General features: G+C 74.9%; 2 protein-coding genes across 2 annotated transcripts; both read right to left on the bottom strand.

The window, feature by feature from the left end:
* Positions 1 to 9: 9 nt before the first annotated feature.
* On the bottom strand, positions 10 to 10538 carry FASTK (Fas activated serine/threonine kinase). The gene is made up of 9 exons (XM_035554329.2): positions 9950 to 10538; positions 7848 to 8318; positions 7172 to 7320; positions 6875 to 7091; positions 6567 to 6726; positions 6320 to 6411; positions 5425 to 6061; positions 5053 to 5167; positions 10 to 525 (listed from the first exon to the last, which is right to left on the bottom strand). The coding sequence occupies exons 1-9, from the start codon at positions 10536 to 10538 to the stop codon at positions 439 to 441; spliced, it is 2517 nt and encodes an 838-aa protein (XP_035410222.1). The 3' UTR covers positions 10 to 438.
* Positions 10539 to 11495: 957 nt separating this feature from the next.
* TMUB1 (transmembrane and ubiquitin like domain containing 1) lies at positions 11496 to 12796 on the bottom strand. Its single transcript, XM_035554330.2, has 3 exons — positions 12710 to 12796; positions 12200 to 12634; positions 11496 to 12054 (listed from the first exon to the last, which is right to left on the bottom strand). The coding sequence occupies exons 2-3, from the start codon at positions 12610 to 12612 to the stop codon at positions 11700 to 11702; spliced, it is 768 nt and encodes a 255-aa protein (XP_035410223.1). The 5' UTR covers positions 12613 to 12634; positions 12710 to 12796; the 3' UTR covers positions 11496 to 11699.
* Positions 12797 to 13491: the final 695 nt, after the last annotated feature.

The following is a 13491-nucleotide window of genomic DNA, read 5'->3' as shown; positions in this document are numbered from 1 at the left end:
GGAGCAGCCCCTGTGCAAGTGGCCGCGGCCCTGCCCGACCCCCTCCTGCCCCGGCGTGGGGCTGCCACAGCCCCTATGGGGGGGGCCAGGCAGAGCCTCCCCCCCCCCCGCGGTGTGTTGGGGGCCCCGGACCCCCCACCCAGGACCGCCAGAGCCCTTCAGCGACCCTGCGGCTGGCGGGGCCGGGGGTGGCCGTCAGGGGCCCGCGCCCCCCGGCGTCACGCAGCCCACAGCTCCCGCCACGCAGCGGTCACGTCGCGCCCCTTCCCCACGCTCACGGCAATAAATAGCTCGCACCACCCCGGCCCCACGTCGCAGAGCAGGTGCCCGCGGCTGAGCCCCGCTCCCCACAGGAAGGGGGCAGCTCCGTCCCCCCCCCAGCCCCGGCCAGGGGCTCCGCGCCCGCCCCAGCGCCCACCCGGCGAGGGCTGAGCCCCCTCAGAAGCGCAGCTCCCTCAGCTTCTGCCGCAGGTAGTGCTTGGCCTCCTCGATGCCACTCACCTTCTCCAGCTCCGTGTAGGGCAGCTGAAACGGGACAGGAGCGTCAGCGCAGCCCCACGAGCTGCCCCACGGGCTGCCTCTGCCCCCCCCCCCGACACATGGTCTGGGCAGGGAGAGCCCCCCCGGCACGGGCAGACCCCACCTGGGCAGGGGCTGGGGGAGAAACGGGACTCGGGACCCTTCTCCGTGGTGTGTGTGGGGTCAGCGCTGCTCTGTCCCCAGGGGATCAGCAGCTGCCCCGCGGCCAGGACAGCCGGGCGGGGAGCGCCCTTCCACTGCCGGTGCCCTCGGGCGGCCGCGGCTCCCTGCCCTCTGGCCAGCCCCACGTCGGGCAGAGCCGGAGCCCGCGCGGCTCCACCGGTCCGGCTGCACCCCCAGCCTCCCCCTGGAGCCCCCGCACCAGGCACAGGGTGGAGGACTGGTGGTTCCTCCTCCGTTCTCCACAAACCGTGCAAGGCCACTGGGAGAGGGAAGCGGACGGCCCTCGGGTCCCTGCCCCGCAGACGGGAGGCAGAGCGCGGCCAGGGGGGGCGCGGGGCAGGGGACGGCGTCCATCAGCCCCCCACATGCAGCCTCCGGCAGCGGAAAGCCACGAGCCGAGCCCTGGTCACCATTCCCCCCCCCCAGCGCTGTCCCGCAGCCCACCAGGGAGCCCTAAACGTTCCCCCTGCCCTGCGCCCCCAGACCCCGGTGCGTGAGGGCGGACACCCCCAGGGCGAGCACGGGCACTGCCGGGGCCCAGTCCCGTTGCCCGCACCCAGCCACTGTCTGCGGACTGCGGGGAAAAACCCAAAGCGCCCCATTTCCACGTTGGCGGCGCCGGCCCAGGGCTGCCTGGGGACAGGGGGAGGCTCCAGCTGGCACCTGAGCGCCCGCAGCCACACCAGGGGCCGGAGGAGCCGCGCTGCTCGTGCCTGCTTCAGCCCCGTGCGGGGGAGCAGCAGAGGGCCAACCCGACACGTCACCCGCAGGACGGGCGCTGTCACCCTGAGCGGGCTCACGCTCGGGAGGAAACCTTCCCCTTCCCCTCCCCTCAGGGACAAAGGAAGCGCAAGGAAACCGCAGGCTCGGCCCCGCGAAGAGGCGGCGACGGGGCCGGGCGCGAGCCCGGAAGGAGCCGTAGGGGGAAGCGCCCCACGCGCGGCCCGGGGGGTCCCTGGGGGGGTCCCGTTACACCACAGGCACCCGGCGCTGCTCGGGGGCCTCCCCCCCCTCGGGAGGTGCAGGGCACCCCGCACGGCAGCCTGCCCGGGAGGCGGCTTTTTTGCACCAGCTCATGGAGAAACGGGGCCAAGGGAGAGCGCCCTGCAGGGCCGGGGCGTGGGAGCCTGGCACAGGTGCAGGGGCTGAGGGGAGAGCTTTAGGCCCAGAACAGCAGCCCAGGGGGATTTCCGTCCTTGTGGCCAGCCCCCACGGCCCCCCCCCAGCATCCCCGGCTGCAGGGATCAGGGAGGGACACACAGCACAACGGGCAGAGCCAGAAACGCTCCCGGGGGGCTCAAGGCTGGATCCCGACACGGTGCTGCGCGGGGCCCGGGACCCGTCTGCTGCCGTCACAGCAGACACGCGGGGCGCAGGCCGGGGGGGGACAGCCACCGACACGGCACGGGCGGAAGGAACCCAGGCCCCCGGCTGCGGCGGCTCCGAGCCGCGTTTCTGGCTGTTCGGCCCCGGCGCCGCCTCCTCCCACGCTCGGCTCCGCGCACCCAGCGCCCCGGGGCTGCCCTAACGGAGCAGCGGCGGCACAGAAAGCTCCTGGGACCAAAGGGGCTGGAAGCGAGCGGTGCCACGGCCGGGACGGGCTGGGGAGGGCAGGCGGGGCCGTTATTCCAGACAGGATCCCGGGAGGGAAGGGGGCTGGCAGGGGTCAGGACCGCGGGCGGAAAACAGAACTCTGCACCAAGGGGCAGCGGCTCCAGGCCCAGCCCACGGAGCCCAGCGGAGGACGGGAAGGGATCGGGTGCGAGATGGGCAACGCACCCCACAGGTACCGCGGGCAGCCCCCGGGTGCCGCCGCACAGAAGGAGCCGGCCCCCCGCAGCAAAGCCCCGGTGGGAGCCAGCCACGACCCCACGGCCGCTGGGCCCCGCGGGCAGGGAGCCGGCGCGCGTCGCGGGGACGCGGCCGGGGCCGGGGGGTGCCAGCCGTGCCAGGCAGCGCAGGCCGGCCCAGCGGGCAGGTGGCAGCGGGACGTAAATCAAGCACGAGGAGGGCCGAGCTGCCAGGCCGAGGGCTGCGAGCGGAGCGCCACGTCCGGCTGCAGCCCCGGCTCCGGCAGCACAGCGCGGGACTCAGCCCCGGGGCCAGAACCGTTTAACAGCCCCGCTAACGAGCTGGGCGACACCGAGCGCCCCTCGGCGGGGCAGGCAGCGCAGGGCCGAGGAGCGCGGGGGCAGCGGGTCCCCGCGCCGCCCTTCGGCAGGGCCCCCGCGGGCCGAGGAGCAGCCCCGGGCCCCGGGCCAGGCTGGGGGCCGCCCCACGGGAGGTGGGCTCGCGGGAAAGGGACGCGGGGCCCGGACCGACGAGGGCTGGGGGAGGCCGGCAGTCCCCGCGCCTGGGCAGCGCAGCGAGGGACGAGGGAGCCGATCCTTCGCTGCCGCAGGGTCTGGAGCGTGCCCAGCGCTGGGCAGCCCGGCACGAGGCGGGGGCACGGGGGTGTCAGTGCAGGGCCGGGGCACACGCGTGGTGCTGGCAGAACTGCGACTGCTCGGCCTGGAGAAGAGGAGGACTGGGGGCACCTTGTCTACAGGTGCCCGAGAGGAGACCGTAACGGAGGACAGAGCCGGACTCCCAGGGGTGCCCAGCAAACGGGACTGAGGCAACGGGCACACCTAAAATACAGGAAACCCGACTTAAACTTCAGCGGCTCGTCTTCTGAAATGTAAGAGGCGGCTTCGTCTGTGAGCACGACCGGACGCTGGAACAGGTTACCCCGAAAACAAGCGACCTCCAGCGCTGGAGGCCTCCGGGACTCGGTCGTGGCACTGAGCACCCTGCCCCAGCGCGCCCCGCTTCCAGCAGGGGCCGGGCTCCACCTTCCGCGGGGCCCTGCCAAGCGCAGCTCCCCACGGATCCCGTGAAGGCGCCGGGAGGAAGCAAACCTCAAACGAGACGAGCAAGAAGAACAGCCGAGCTGCGACGGGGCCTCGGCTCGGGAAGCAATTAAACTGCCTGGGGTCCTGCTTTTTGTAAAGGGCTGACCGAAGGGAACAGGAGAGACCTCTGGAACCACAAGCGCAGGGAGAAGGTAACCGCAGAGCCGCGTGCCACCGGCGCGGTGCCAGGCCCGGCAGCACCACGGCCAGCAGGCAGCGGGCTTACAACCAACACAAGCCCCTGCACGCAGGGCTGCAGGGAGCCGCCGGCACGGGGCGCTGCGGGTGGGGGAGAAAGGACCCGCTCAGAGAGGAACCGAGCGCTCGCGGGAAGAGGTCCTTGGGTGGCGACGGGTTGGAGCTGTCCCCACACGGGGCTCGGGGGGGGAGCCGCCGGGGCTCGGCCGGGGGCCAGGAGGAGCTGGCTCGCCCCGCGCAGCTCCGTGCCGCATGCGGGGGCCTCGGCGCCGAGGGACGGAGCTGCAGGAGAGGGGCCACGAACTGTTGGTGCCACGCGTGGCCCGTGCGCGACTCCCCTCCTACCTGCCTGCCGCTGCCTGCGGGAGGGGGCACGCGGGGCGGGGGCAGCGTGCTCCTCGCGGCACGCAGGAAGCGCCCCGGCACGGCCGCGGGGGCAGCCCCACGCCCCGGCCCCCCCAGCGAGGAGCCGGGCCTCCCGCACCGCGCTCCCCACGGGAACCCAGCAGCAGCACTGCCGTCGCGGGGCGCCCAGAAGCCACCACAAACACGGGATTCCGGGCCCCGCGCTGCCAGCTCCGGGATCGGGGGGCGCGGGGCTGGCGGCCGGGGAGGCAGCCCTCCAGCCCTACCGCACCGCCGGGTGCCTGAGCGCGGCTCGGGTGGCCTCCCCGGAGAAGCAAACAGGGCGAGCGCCCTGCGCTTCTCAGCTGCTTTCCTCGGGAGCATCTCCCCTCCGGCTACCGCCTCGGGACAGCCAGGCGCCAGCTGCACACGCCGCAGCAACACCCCGAGCGCACGCGGACACCAGGGCGCTCGCCGAGGGCCCGCCGCCCCCAGCCGCCACCCGCAGCCAGTGCCACAGAGGGGGGCTCGCCCCACGGCTCCCCCCGCGCTGGGAGGAGGAGCCGCCTCACCCTGCCCAGCCCCGTGCAGCGCCGAGGACGGAGCAGCGGGACGGGGGCCCCGCGGCCCCGGCGGTGGCAGGGGACGGGCCGAGCCCCGCTCGCGTGGGGACCAGGCACGTGCCTCCCCCAGGGTGCCCGGGCTCCTCCTGCCAACGCGGCCGGGCGAGAGCCCTGGGGCGGGCCGGGGCAGAAAGGCGCAGGGAGCACGGGGACGGCTGCTCGGGGGCAGCCCCCCGGCAGCGACACCAGCTCCGGGCCGGCCCCCGCCGCATTGGGGCTGGCCCCGCGCCGCGAGGCAGAGCCGGTTCCGCCCGAGGAGAAGAGGGGCCGGGCGCAGCCCAGGCACTCACCTGCACCAGACAGTAGCCCAGCAGCCGCAGGTGTCTGTCCCGCATGGCTCGCGAGCCCACCAGGATGTCGGAGTTCTGGCAGTAATGCCACTTGTCGTTGACTGACAGCACCACCCTGCAGGGACAGAGCGGCGGCAGGAGGGCAGCACCGCGGGCCGCACCCGAGGGCCGCACCCGAGGGCGCCGCGCCCGCCTCCCCGGGACCGTGCAGGAGGGAAGCAGGGGAAGGGCACCCCGCTCCCGGCGGCGGGGGGAGCAGCCGTGCCCTGTGCGGGACACGCTGCGCCCCCGCACCTGACCCCGCGGGGCGCGGGGGGGCCGGGGCGGCCGTGCTGCAGGGGTCGGGGGGGCGCGGGGGGCTCTGCTCGGTACCTCTGAATCTCGTCAGCTGCCGGCGGCCCCTCGCCGGGCCCCCTGGTGGGGCTGGGCCGGCACGGGGAGGGCGGAGGGCAGGCTTCCTCGGCGGGCGGGGGGCTCCGTCCCTCCGCTTCCTCCTGGGCCTGCTCCCCCTGGAAGCAGCCGTGCTCGCGCTGGGGGCAGCCGGCCGCCGCCGCCGCCTCCTCCTCCAGGATCTTGCCGATGGGGAACTGGAAGAGGGTGGCCGCGGAGGAGCCCCGCGGGGAGCAGTCGGGGGTGCCGGCGGGCTGCGCGGAGAGGCACTCGGAGGGGCTGCTCAGGGTGGAGCTGCCCTGGCTCTCCAGGGAAGACTCTTTGCTCAGGCCGCGGTAATAGTCCGAGGGGGGCTGGTAGCAGGGCCCCCCCGGGGCCGGGCACAGCGTGGAGAGGAAGCGCCCCGCCAGGTTGTTCTCCCGGGGGGCCGGGGGGCTGCCGGGCGTCTCCGGAGCGAACGGGGCAAAGTCCTGCAAGTCCGAGGTGAGGGCCAGGACGCTGGAGCGCAAGGAGATGGCGGCGGGGGACGCCGCGGCGTGGGCAGGGGGAGCCTTGGAGGCTGCGGGGACGCGGGAGAGGGGCAGCACCGTGCCCGAGCGGTTAATCCACAGCAGGAAGTCTGCGGGGAGAGCGCGGGGTCAGCACCGGGCCCGCGAGCCCGCCGCGACGAGCGACGGGCCTGGGGACCCCGAGCGCCCCAGGGCAGGAGCGCGCCTGGGCTGGCTCCACGGCACCCGGGAGCCCCGCGCTGCCCGGGCTGAGCTGGGGAGGGCGGCGACCGACAGCCGGGGCTGGCCCTGCCCTGAGCGAAGCCCGGCAGGCGCAGGGCCGCCGCCGCCCCGAGCGCTGCCGAGGGCCCGCCGCAGCCGGCCGGTACCTGTGCAGTATCCGGGGGGCAGCACCTCGTCCTGCCGGTAGCACTCCTCTCCCACCAGCTGCCGCAGCGCCTCGGCCACGAGCCCCTTGTAACTGAGCAGGGACAGAAGGGTCGGGACAGGCTCGCGAGGCCCCCGGCCCGCCCCCTCGCTCCTGCAGGGCACGCCCGCGCCCCGAACGCCGCCGCGCCGCAGGGGACGGGCAGCGGGTGCCCGCGGGGCCCTGCTCCCCCGCGCGCCCCCTCTCACCTGTACTTCCTGTTGGCCTCGTCGGCGGTCAGCGCGTGCTCGAACATCAGGACGCGGTAGCGCGGGTCGAGGCGGGGGCCGCTGTAGTCGCGGAACTCCAGCTCCACGGCCGCGTCCAGCAGCGAGAGGTAGCGGCGCACGATGAGCGCGTAGGGGCTGCCTGCGGGGGGACGGGCGGCTGGAGGCGGCCCCGCGGCTCCCCGCGCCCCGCCGCGGCCACCCCGAGCTCCCCGGGGCGTCCCAGACCCGCCTCCGCCCCACCGCCAGGCCTTAAGGGCCGCGTGTACCCCGGGGAGGGCGCGACGTACTCATAACGTTGGTGACGAAGGCCGGAGAGAAGACTTGGTGCAGGACGGTCTGGGGGAAGTGGCTGAGCTGGAACATGGACATGAGGATGTTGACGGTCGCCAGGGGCGAGCTGCCCGCCTTCTGCTCCAGGATGGCCTCCAGCTTGGGGAAGAGCTCGCCGTGGTTGGAGGGGCGGTAGTTCATGCGGCTGAAGGGAAACACCAGCTTCTGGATCACCTGCGGCCGGAGGGAGACGGAGTCGGGCCGGGCCCCGCAGGCAGCCCCGGGCCGCCCCGCAGAGCGGGCAGGACGCTCACCTTGCTGTCCAGCTGCTCCCCGCGCTTCAGAAGGAAGTTGGCGATGGTATCGAGCAGCCGCGGCTCGCGCAGGCGGTGCCGGGCCACGTACTTGGCAATGAGCGCCATGGTGTAGGGGGTCAGGTTCTCCGCCTTCCTGGGAAGCCACTCTGCGGGGCAAGCCGCGGCGGGGCGTCACGCAGGTGCCGGCCCCGGGCCGCCGCTCCCCAGAAGCGACCGCGGAAGCGAGGGTCGGGGGGAGGCGACAGGAGCCTGGCAACGGGCCCGAGATCCGAGCAGCTCCCGGGCAGACGCGAAGTTATCGGGCTCCCGGCAGGCCGAGGGATCCCCGCCCCACGTACCCAGGAAGCCCAGGCAAAGAGTGCGGGGCTCTCTTTGCCCCGCGCGGGGGGCACGTGCGGGGGGCAGGGGCCGTTCTGCAGGACCCCCCAGGAAGCAGCCCGCTGCCCCCGGCGCGCAGCACGAAGGGGCGGGCGGGGCGGCCGCTGGCGGGGCGGTGCAGAAGCGCCTCCCACTCCAGCTGCCAGCAGCGCAGGCCTGGAGCTCTGCAGGGCCCCAGCGGGCGCTGGCACGGCCCCAGACGTGCTCTGGGGCTAGAGAAGAGGCTCTGAGGCCGCGGAGTGCACAGAGAGAGCCCCGGGGCGAGGCTGACGGCAGGCTGGGCCCCCGCGCCTACCTGCCATGCTGCGGATGAATCGCTCCTGGCGGTTCTCGTAGAAGAGCTGGGAGCTGAAGATGGCCTCCAGGGCCTTGTTGTTGGCCTCCTGGGCGCACAGGGCCAGCATCTCGTCCAGCAGGGCCAGCTCGTGCTCGCGCATGGCGCTGACCTGCCCCAGCGTGTGCCGGACGAGGCGCAGGATCTTGCGGTTGTTGATGAGCTGCTGGTCGGAGGCCGGGTGGCCCTGCAGCGCCTGCGCGCGCAGCCGGTAGTAGGAGAGGAGCAGGAAGAGGGTCTGGGGGTGGCGCTCCTTCTCCAGGTGCCGCTCCAGGCTGCTGAGGCACGACTCGACCAGGGGGTGCGGGCTGGACGGGTGGAGCCTCATCACGCTGCTGAACACCATGGAGACGTCCTTCTGGTTGAAGCGGCCCAGGCGGCTGCGGGACTCGTCCTCCAGCACCCGCACCAGCGGCGACTCCCCGGGCAGGCCTGCAGGAGGGGCGGCGTCAGGGACCCCCGCGCCAGCTCCACCCCCGTGCTCGCCAGCTCAGGCGCGAGCCCGCGGCCAGAGAGGAGCGGGATCGTCGCGGCTGCGTCGGGCCAGGGAGGAGAAGGGGGAAGAGCAGAGCTCGGGCCGGACCGCCAGCGCCTCGGCACTGCGGAGCAAACCCTTCGGCGCCCTCGGACCGTCCCCAGCCACCCCACCAACGCAGAAGTGCTTTGACTTATCTGCAGAAGTAAGGCCGATTTTGTGGGCCTCGGACTTCCCCAGGATGAATAACGCATCTCGGAGCGCTTAGAGCTTGGCTTAGAAACCAACCAAGGCGTCGGCACGCTACCAAAGCAAAACCTGCCCGTGCGATAGGAGTTTATCTTTGCACGTTTCGAACCTTCTCCTCCCAGCTTTTGTAGCTTCCATGCAGTCCTTCGCACTCAGCTCCCAGGGGAGGCACTCCTCCTAACTCCGGGCTCGTTACTCAGCCACAGAAGGACGAGAGGCCACGGGCACAGCGCGGTTACGAAAAATGGCAAAGGCCATGCCTGGCGCGTCAGGAGAGAGATTTCCAGCGGGCGCACGAAGCGTTCTGCGCGCCGTATGAGGCTCCCGGAGCCCACTGATCTCCCACGCCAGCTGACAGGATTTCAGTTTTTAAAAGGGCTTTAAAGAAAGCAGGGCGGCAGGGGGTAGGTCGCTGCGCGTTACCGTTAATCAGGAATCAGTCAGAAGGTGGGAAGCGAAGAATTGGTCTGAGCAGTTGCTTTGTTCCCCGAACAGCCCTGGCAAGGGCGGGTTAGCACTGTCATTAAGGAGCCGGTGAGCAGGGAGGGGCGGCTCAGGGAACAAAGTGTGGGTCAAAACCAGAGCAGGCCGGGGGAGCCCAGCTCCGGGGAGAGGCGGCCGACAGCCCAGAGGCAGCTCAGTGCCAACGAACACGAAGCACCCCGAGGCCAAGGGGGGCAGAGACCTCCCCCTGCCTTTGGCAGGACCTCGATTCCCGCACCGCCCCCGCCAGGGAGCGGGCGGCTGGCTACGCGGCTCGGCGCGGCGACGAAGAACCAAACAGAGTGGCTGGGAACGGCAGCGTGGGACGCAGGAGCACGGGGCTGGAAGGAAGAGCGCGGGGCGGGGAGGGCAGGCACCTGCTGCCACAGGCAGCCACCGAACGTAATCCCTCCGCAACAGGCGGGAGGAGGACGCAGGGAGCCCTCGGAGGCCCTTAATCAGGCTAACGAGGGGTCCCTCGGGACACTGCCTGCAGGCCAGAAAGGCGGCAGCAAGGCCGGGGAGGCTCCGCGACGCGAGGGGCTGCTGCCGCGGATGAGGGTCCAGAGCTGCCGGAAGGCCCCTTCCCACGAGACGCCCGGTGACGCGAGGCCCCCAGCTCCCGCAGGAGCAGCCCCCTCGGCTTCCATCCCGCCGCGTGCCCCAGGCAGAGCCTCCGCCTGCAGAGGGCTCAGCTCCACCTGCACGCAGCCAGCACGGGCGGCGGGATTCATGCTCGGCAGCTCCTGTCCCCGCGCGCCGGGACCGGCGAGCTCCCTTTTCCCCGCGTGCCCTCGGAGCGCCCGCCGCCCCCCACGGCCCCGCCCGGGGCGCGGGACCCCCGCGGGACACTCACCCAGCGCCGCGGCGGCGTAGAGGCAGTTGACGATGCTGAAGTTGTCGAACTTGGGGCAGCCGCTGATGATGGCCTGGCAGAGCGTCTGGAACTCGGGCTGCTCCAGCACCTGGCCGGGCCCGCGGCTCTCCCCGTTGACGGCGGCCGGGCCCTGCTGCTGCTGCAGGAGCTGGCCCAGCTTGTGCAGGGCGATGGGGTAGTGGCTGGCGGACACCTTGCCGGGGTTCTGCGTCACCCAGCGCAGCACCTCGCCGACGCTGCGCGAGCGCTCGATGAGGCGCTTCATGGTGAAGAAGGTGTCGTAGCTCATCTTCTCCTGCACGAAGCCCCAGCTCCGCCTCTTGCCGGGGCCCCGCGGCCTGCAGCCGTCCGGGGCGGGGGGGGGCGCGGCGGGGGGCACGGCGTGCAGCAGCCCATGGCCGTAGGCGTCCAGCGGCAGCAGCACGGCGCGGGGCTTGGCCCTGCCGGCGCAGTAGCAGGCGGGGAACATCCCGGCCCCGCCGCCCTCACCGGCCGCCGGCCCCCGCGGGCCGCCGGGCCGCGCACCGGGGCGGCTCAGGGCGCGGAGCCATGGCGGCAGGCGCAGCATGGCGCGGCCGGGGCGGCGCGGGGGGCTCCGACCGGCCGGGGCAGCCTGCGGGGAGAGGAGGCGGCGCTCAGCGGGGCCGCGCCGGGCCGCAACGGGCCCCGCCCGCGGAACGGGAACGGGAACGGCCCCGGCCCGGCCCCCGGCCCCCCGGCCCCGCGCCCCCCCGGCCCCCGGCCCGGCCCGCCCCGCGCCCCCCCGGCCCGGCTCCCGGCTCCCGGCTCCCGGCCCCGCCCCGCCCCCAGCGCCCGGCCCCGCGGCAGCCCCGCCCCCCCTACATGGCGCTCGCGGCCGCCCGGGACCCGCCGCGCCCCGCGCTCAGCGCCGCCCGGCCGCCGAGCCCGCCATCTTCCCGACGGCCCCCGCGGCGCCGGGGCACCGCCCCCCCGCGCGGGACGCACTTCCGGGGCGGGGCGGGGCACGCACGCAGCGCGGGGCCCCCGCCAATCAGCGAGGGTGCCGGGGAGGGGCGGTGCCGGCTCCGACGGCGCAGGCGCGCCTCGCGCCTGCGGAACGCGTGGACCGAGAAGGCCCCGCCCCGCCGGCTGCCGGGGACGGCCCGCGGCGGGGGCGTGGCCTCACAGAGGCGTGGTCTCGCGCGGAGGGGCGTGGCCTCACACAGAGGCGTGGTCTCGCGCGGAGGGGCGTGGCCTCCCCCGCCCCCGCCCCCCGCCCCCCGCAGCGTCTCGCAGCACTCTCCGGTTTTCTCCTTTTTAATCTTAAAAGCAGCGCGGGGCAGCACGTGCCCCCGGCACGCGGACACCCCCGGCCCCGCCGCCCCTTGGTGCCCGGCCCCTCACGGAGCCCGGCCCCTCACGGAGCCCGGCCCACGGGGCTCGCGACGGCACCGGGGCGGCACCCAGGCCCCCCCCACCTGTCCCACCCGCCCCCCCCCCCCCGGCGGCGCGCTTCGCCCCGCGCCAGGCAAGAGTCCGGTGCCGGCAGTGCCGGGCTGCGTGTCCGTGCGCCCCTTCGGCGGGCAGGGGGCCGGGCGCCCGCCTCAGCGCGGGGCTGCCCCGGCTCCTCCGGGCCCGCCGAGTCTCACAGCCCCCGGGAACGCCAGGGCCGCAGTCGATCGCCCAGGCTCCCCTCGAGTTCGGGAGCGGCGGGCGGACTCCCCCCGGCACCGCGGTTATCCGGGCGGGAGGGCCCCACGGGGCAGCGCTATCTGCGGTACATGGTGAAGGCCATGAAGCTGAAGAGCAGGGTGAGGCCGGCCAGGAAGGTGGTGGCGGTGGCGGTGAAGACGTGGCGGTACTGCAGCTGGAAGTACCAGAGCACGGCCAGCATCAGCACGAAGAGCGGCAGCATCAGGCTGCCCACGTTGAGGGCGGCGTGCACGGGGTCGGCGGAGGCGTGGGGGCCGGCGGGCGCGGGGGCCGGGCTGTGCTGGGAGATGTGGCAGTGCAGGACGCTGTTGTGGGTGAGGTGCAGGGCGGCCAGGCTCTGGGCGTCGTCGCGCAGCAGCTGGCCCTGGTAGATCAGCCGCACTTGCTGCTCCTGCCCCGGGAAGTAGGCCCTGAGGGGCACAACGGGGGGTCACGCTCCCGCCAGCGCGGTCCCCACGCCCGCCCCCCATCCGGCCCCGCCACGTCCCCAGCAGCGAGGGCACCACCGGCGGCGGGGCCGGGGCCTCCCCGGGGCGGCGCCTGCCCCGCGCTCACCTCTTGAGGGCCCCCACGGTGTCTCCGGGGCGCACCCGGGCCAGGCGCTCGGTGTCGTTGAGGAACTTGAGGCGCAGCACCATGCCGGGCTCCCCGGGGCCGGCCTCCTCCTCGCCGCCGGGGCCCTGCCGCGCGGCCGCGGGGCCCGCCCGGGGCCGCAGCCCCGCCGCCAGCCCGCCCGGCCCATCGGGGGCCGCTCCGCCCGCCGGGGCCGGGGCCGGGCCCGGGGCCTTGTGCTGGGCGGCGGGCGGGGCGGCGCTCGGGCCCTGCTCGGGCAGCGGCGGGGCGGCGCGGGGCGGCGCGGCGGGCTCGGGGGCGCGCGTGGAGGCCCAGGCGAGGCCCAGCACCAGGGCGGCCAGCAGCAGCGCGAACAGCACGGTCACCTCGTCGCCCACGCCCTCGATCAGCGCCATGGCGGCGGCGGCGGCTACCGACCTGCGGGCACAGAGCGGCGCCGTCAGCCCGCCGGGCCCGGAGCCGCGGCCCCCGCCCGCCGCCCGCCCCCCTCACCGGCCGCCATCGCGCCGCGCTCCGCTTCCGCCCGCGCGGGGCACGCCGGGAGCGCCCGGCCGGGGCGGCCGCGCGGGGCACGCCGGGAGTTGTAGTCCTGCGGTGCCGCCCCCGGGGGGGCGGGGCGGGGAGGCCCGGCGGGGTGGAGCCGGGCGGCGCGTGCGCGGCGCCGCTCCCGCGCGGGGCGTGCCGGGAGTTGTAGTTCACCGCGGGGGGGGGACGGGCCCCCCCCTGCGGCGCCCTCCCGCACCGGGCGGGCACCGGGAGCCCCGGAGCGGGGCCGCAGGGACGAGGCGGTGTTGGCTCGGCCGCCTCCACCAGCCCGGTCCCGTTACCGCCGCCGCTCGTTGGCGCCCCGCAGCCCGATGAGGAGCGGTGCGGGGGCTGCAGGCTCCGGGAACGTACCCGTGGCACTGCCGTTACCGGGGGCACTGCCGTTACCGGGGGCACTGCCCCCGCACCGCGGCAGTCACAGAACCGCCGAGCCGTTAGGGGTGGAAAGCCCTCCAACACCTGGCCCAACCACCCCCTACCCCCGGCGTCACCACCAAACCCTGTCCCCAAGCCCCGCGTCCAACCTCTCCCTGAACACCCCCGGGGACGGCGACGCCACCGCCCCCCTGCGCCGCCGTCCCCACGCCCGGCTGTTCGTCCTGAGCGGAGGAGCCGCCTCGCGGGGGTCACGAGGAGACGTCCTGCGGTCGCAGGGAGCGAGGTCCCTCGCGGCCTGCGACCGGCACCGACGGAGCTGAAAGCGGGGCTGCCAGGGCGGAGCGCCGGTG

The sequence above is a fragment of the Cygnus atratus genome, unplaced genomic scaffold (genome assembly GCF_013377495.2).
Source record: "Cygnus atratus isolate AKBS03 ecotype Queensland, Australia unplaced genomic scaffold, CAtr_DNAZoo_HiC_assembly HiC_scaffold_47, whole genome shotgun sequence".
NCBI classification, from domain to species: Eukaryota; Metazoa; Chordata; class Aves; order Anseriformes; family Anatidae; genus Cygnus; species Cygnus atratus.
This window is presented reverse-complemented; position numbering and strand designations above follow the sequence as displayed.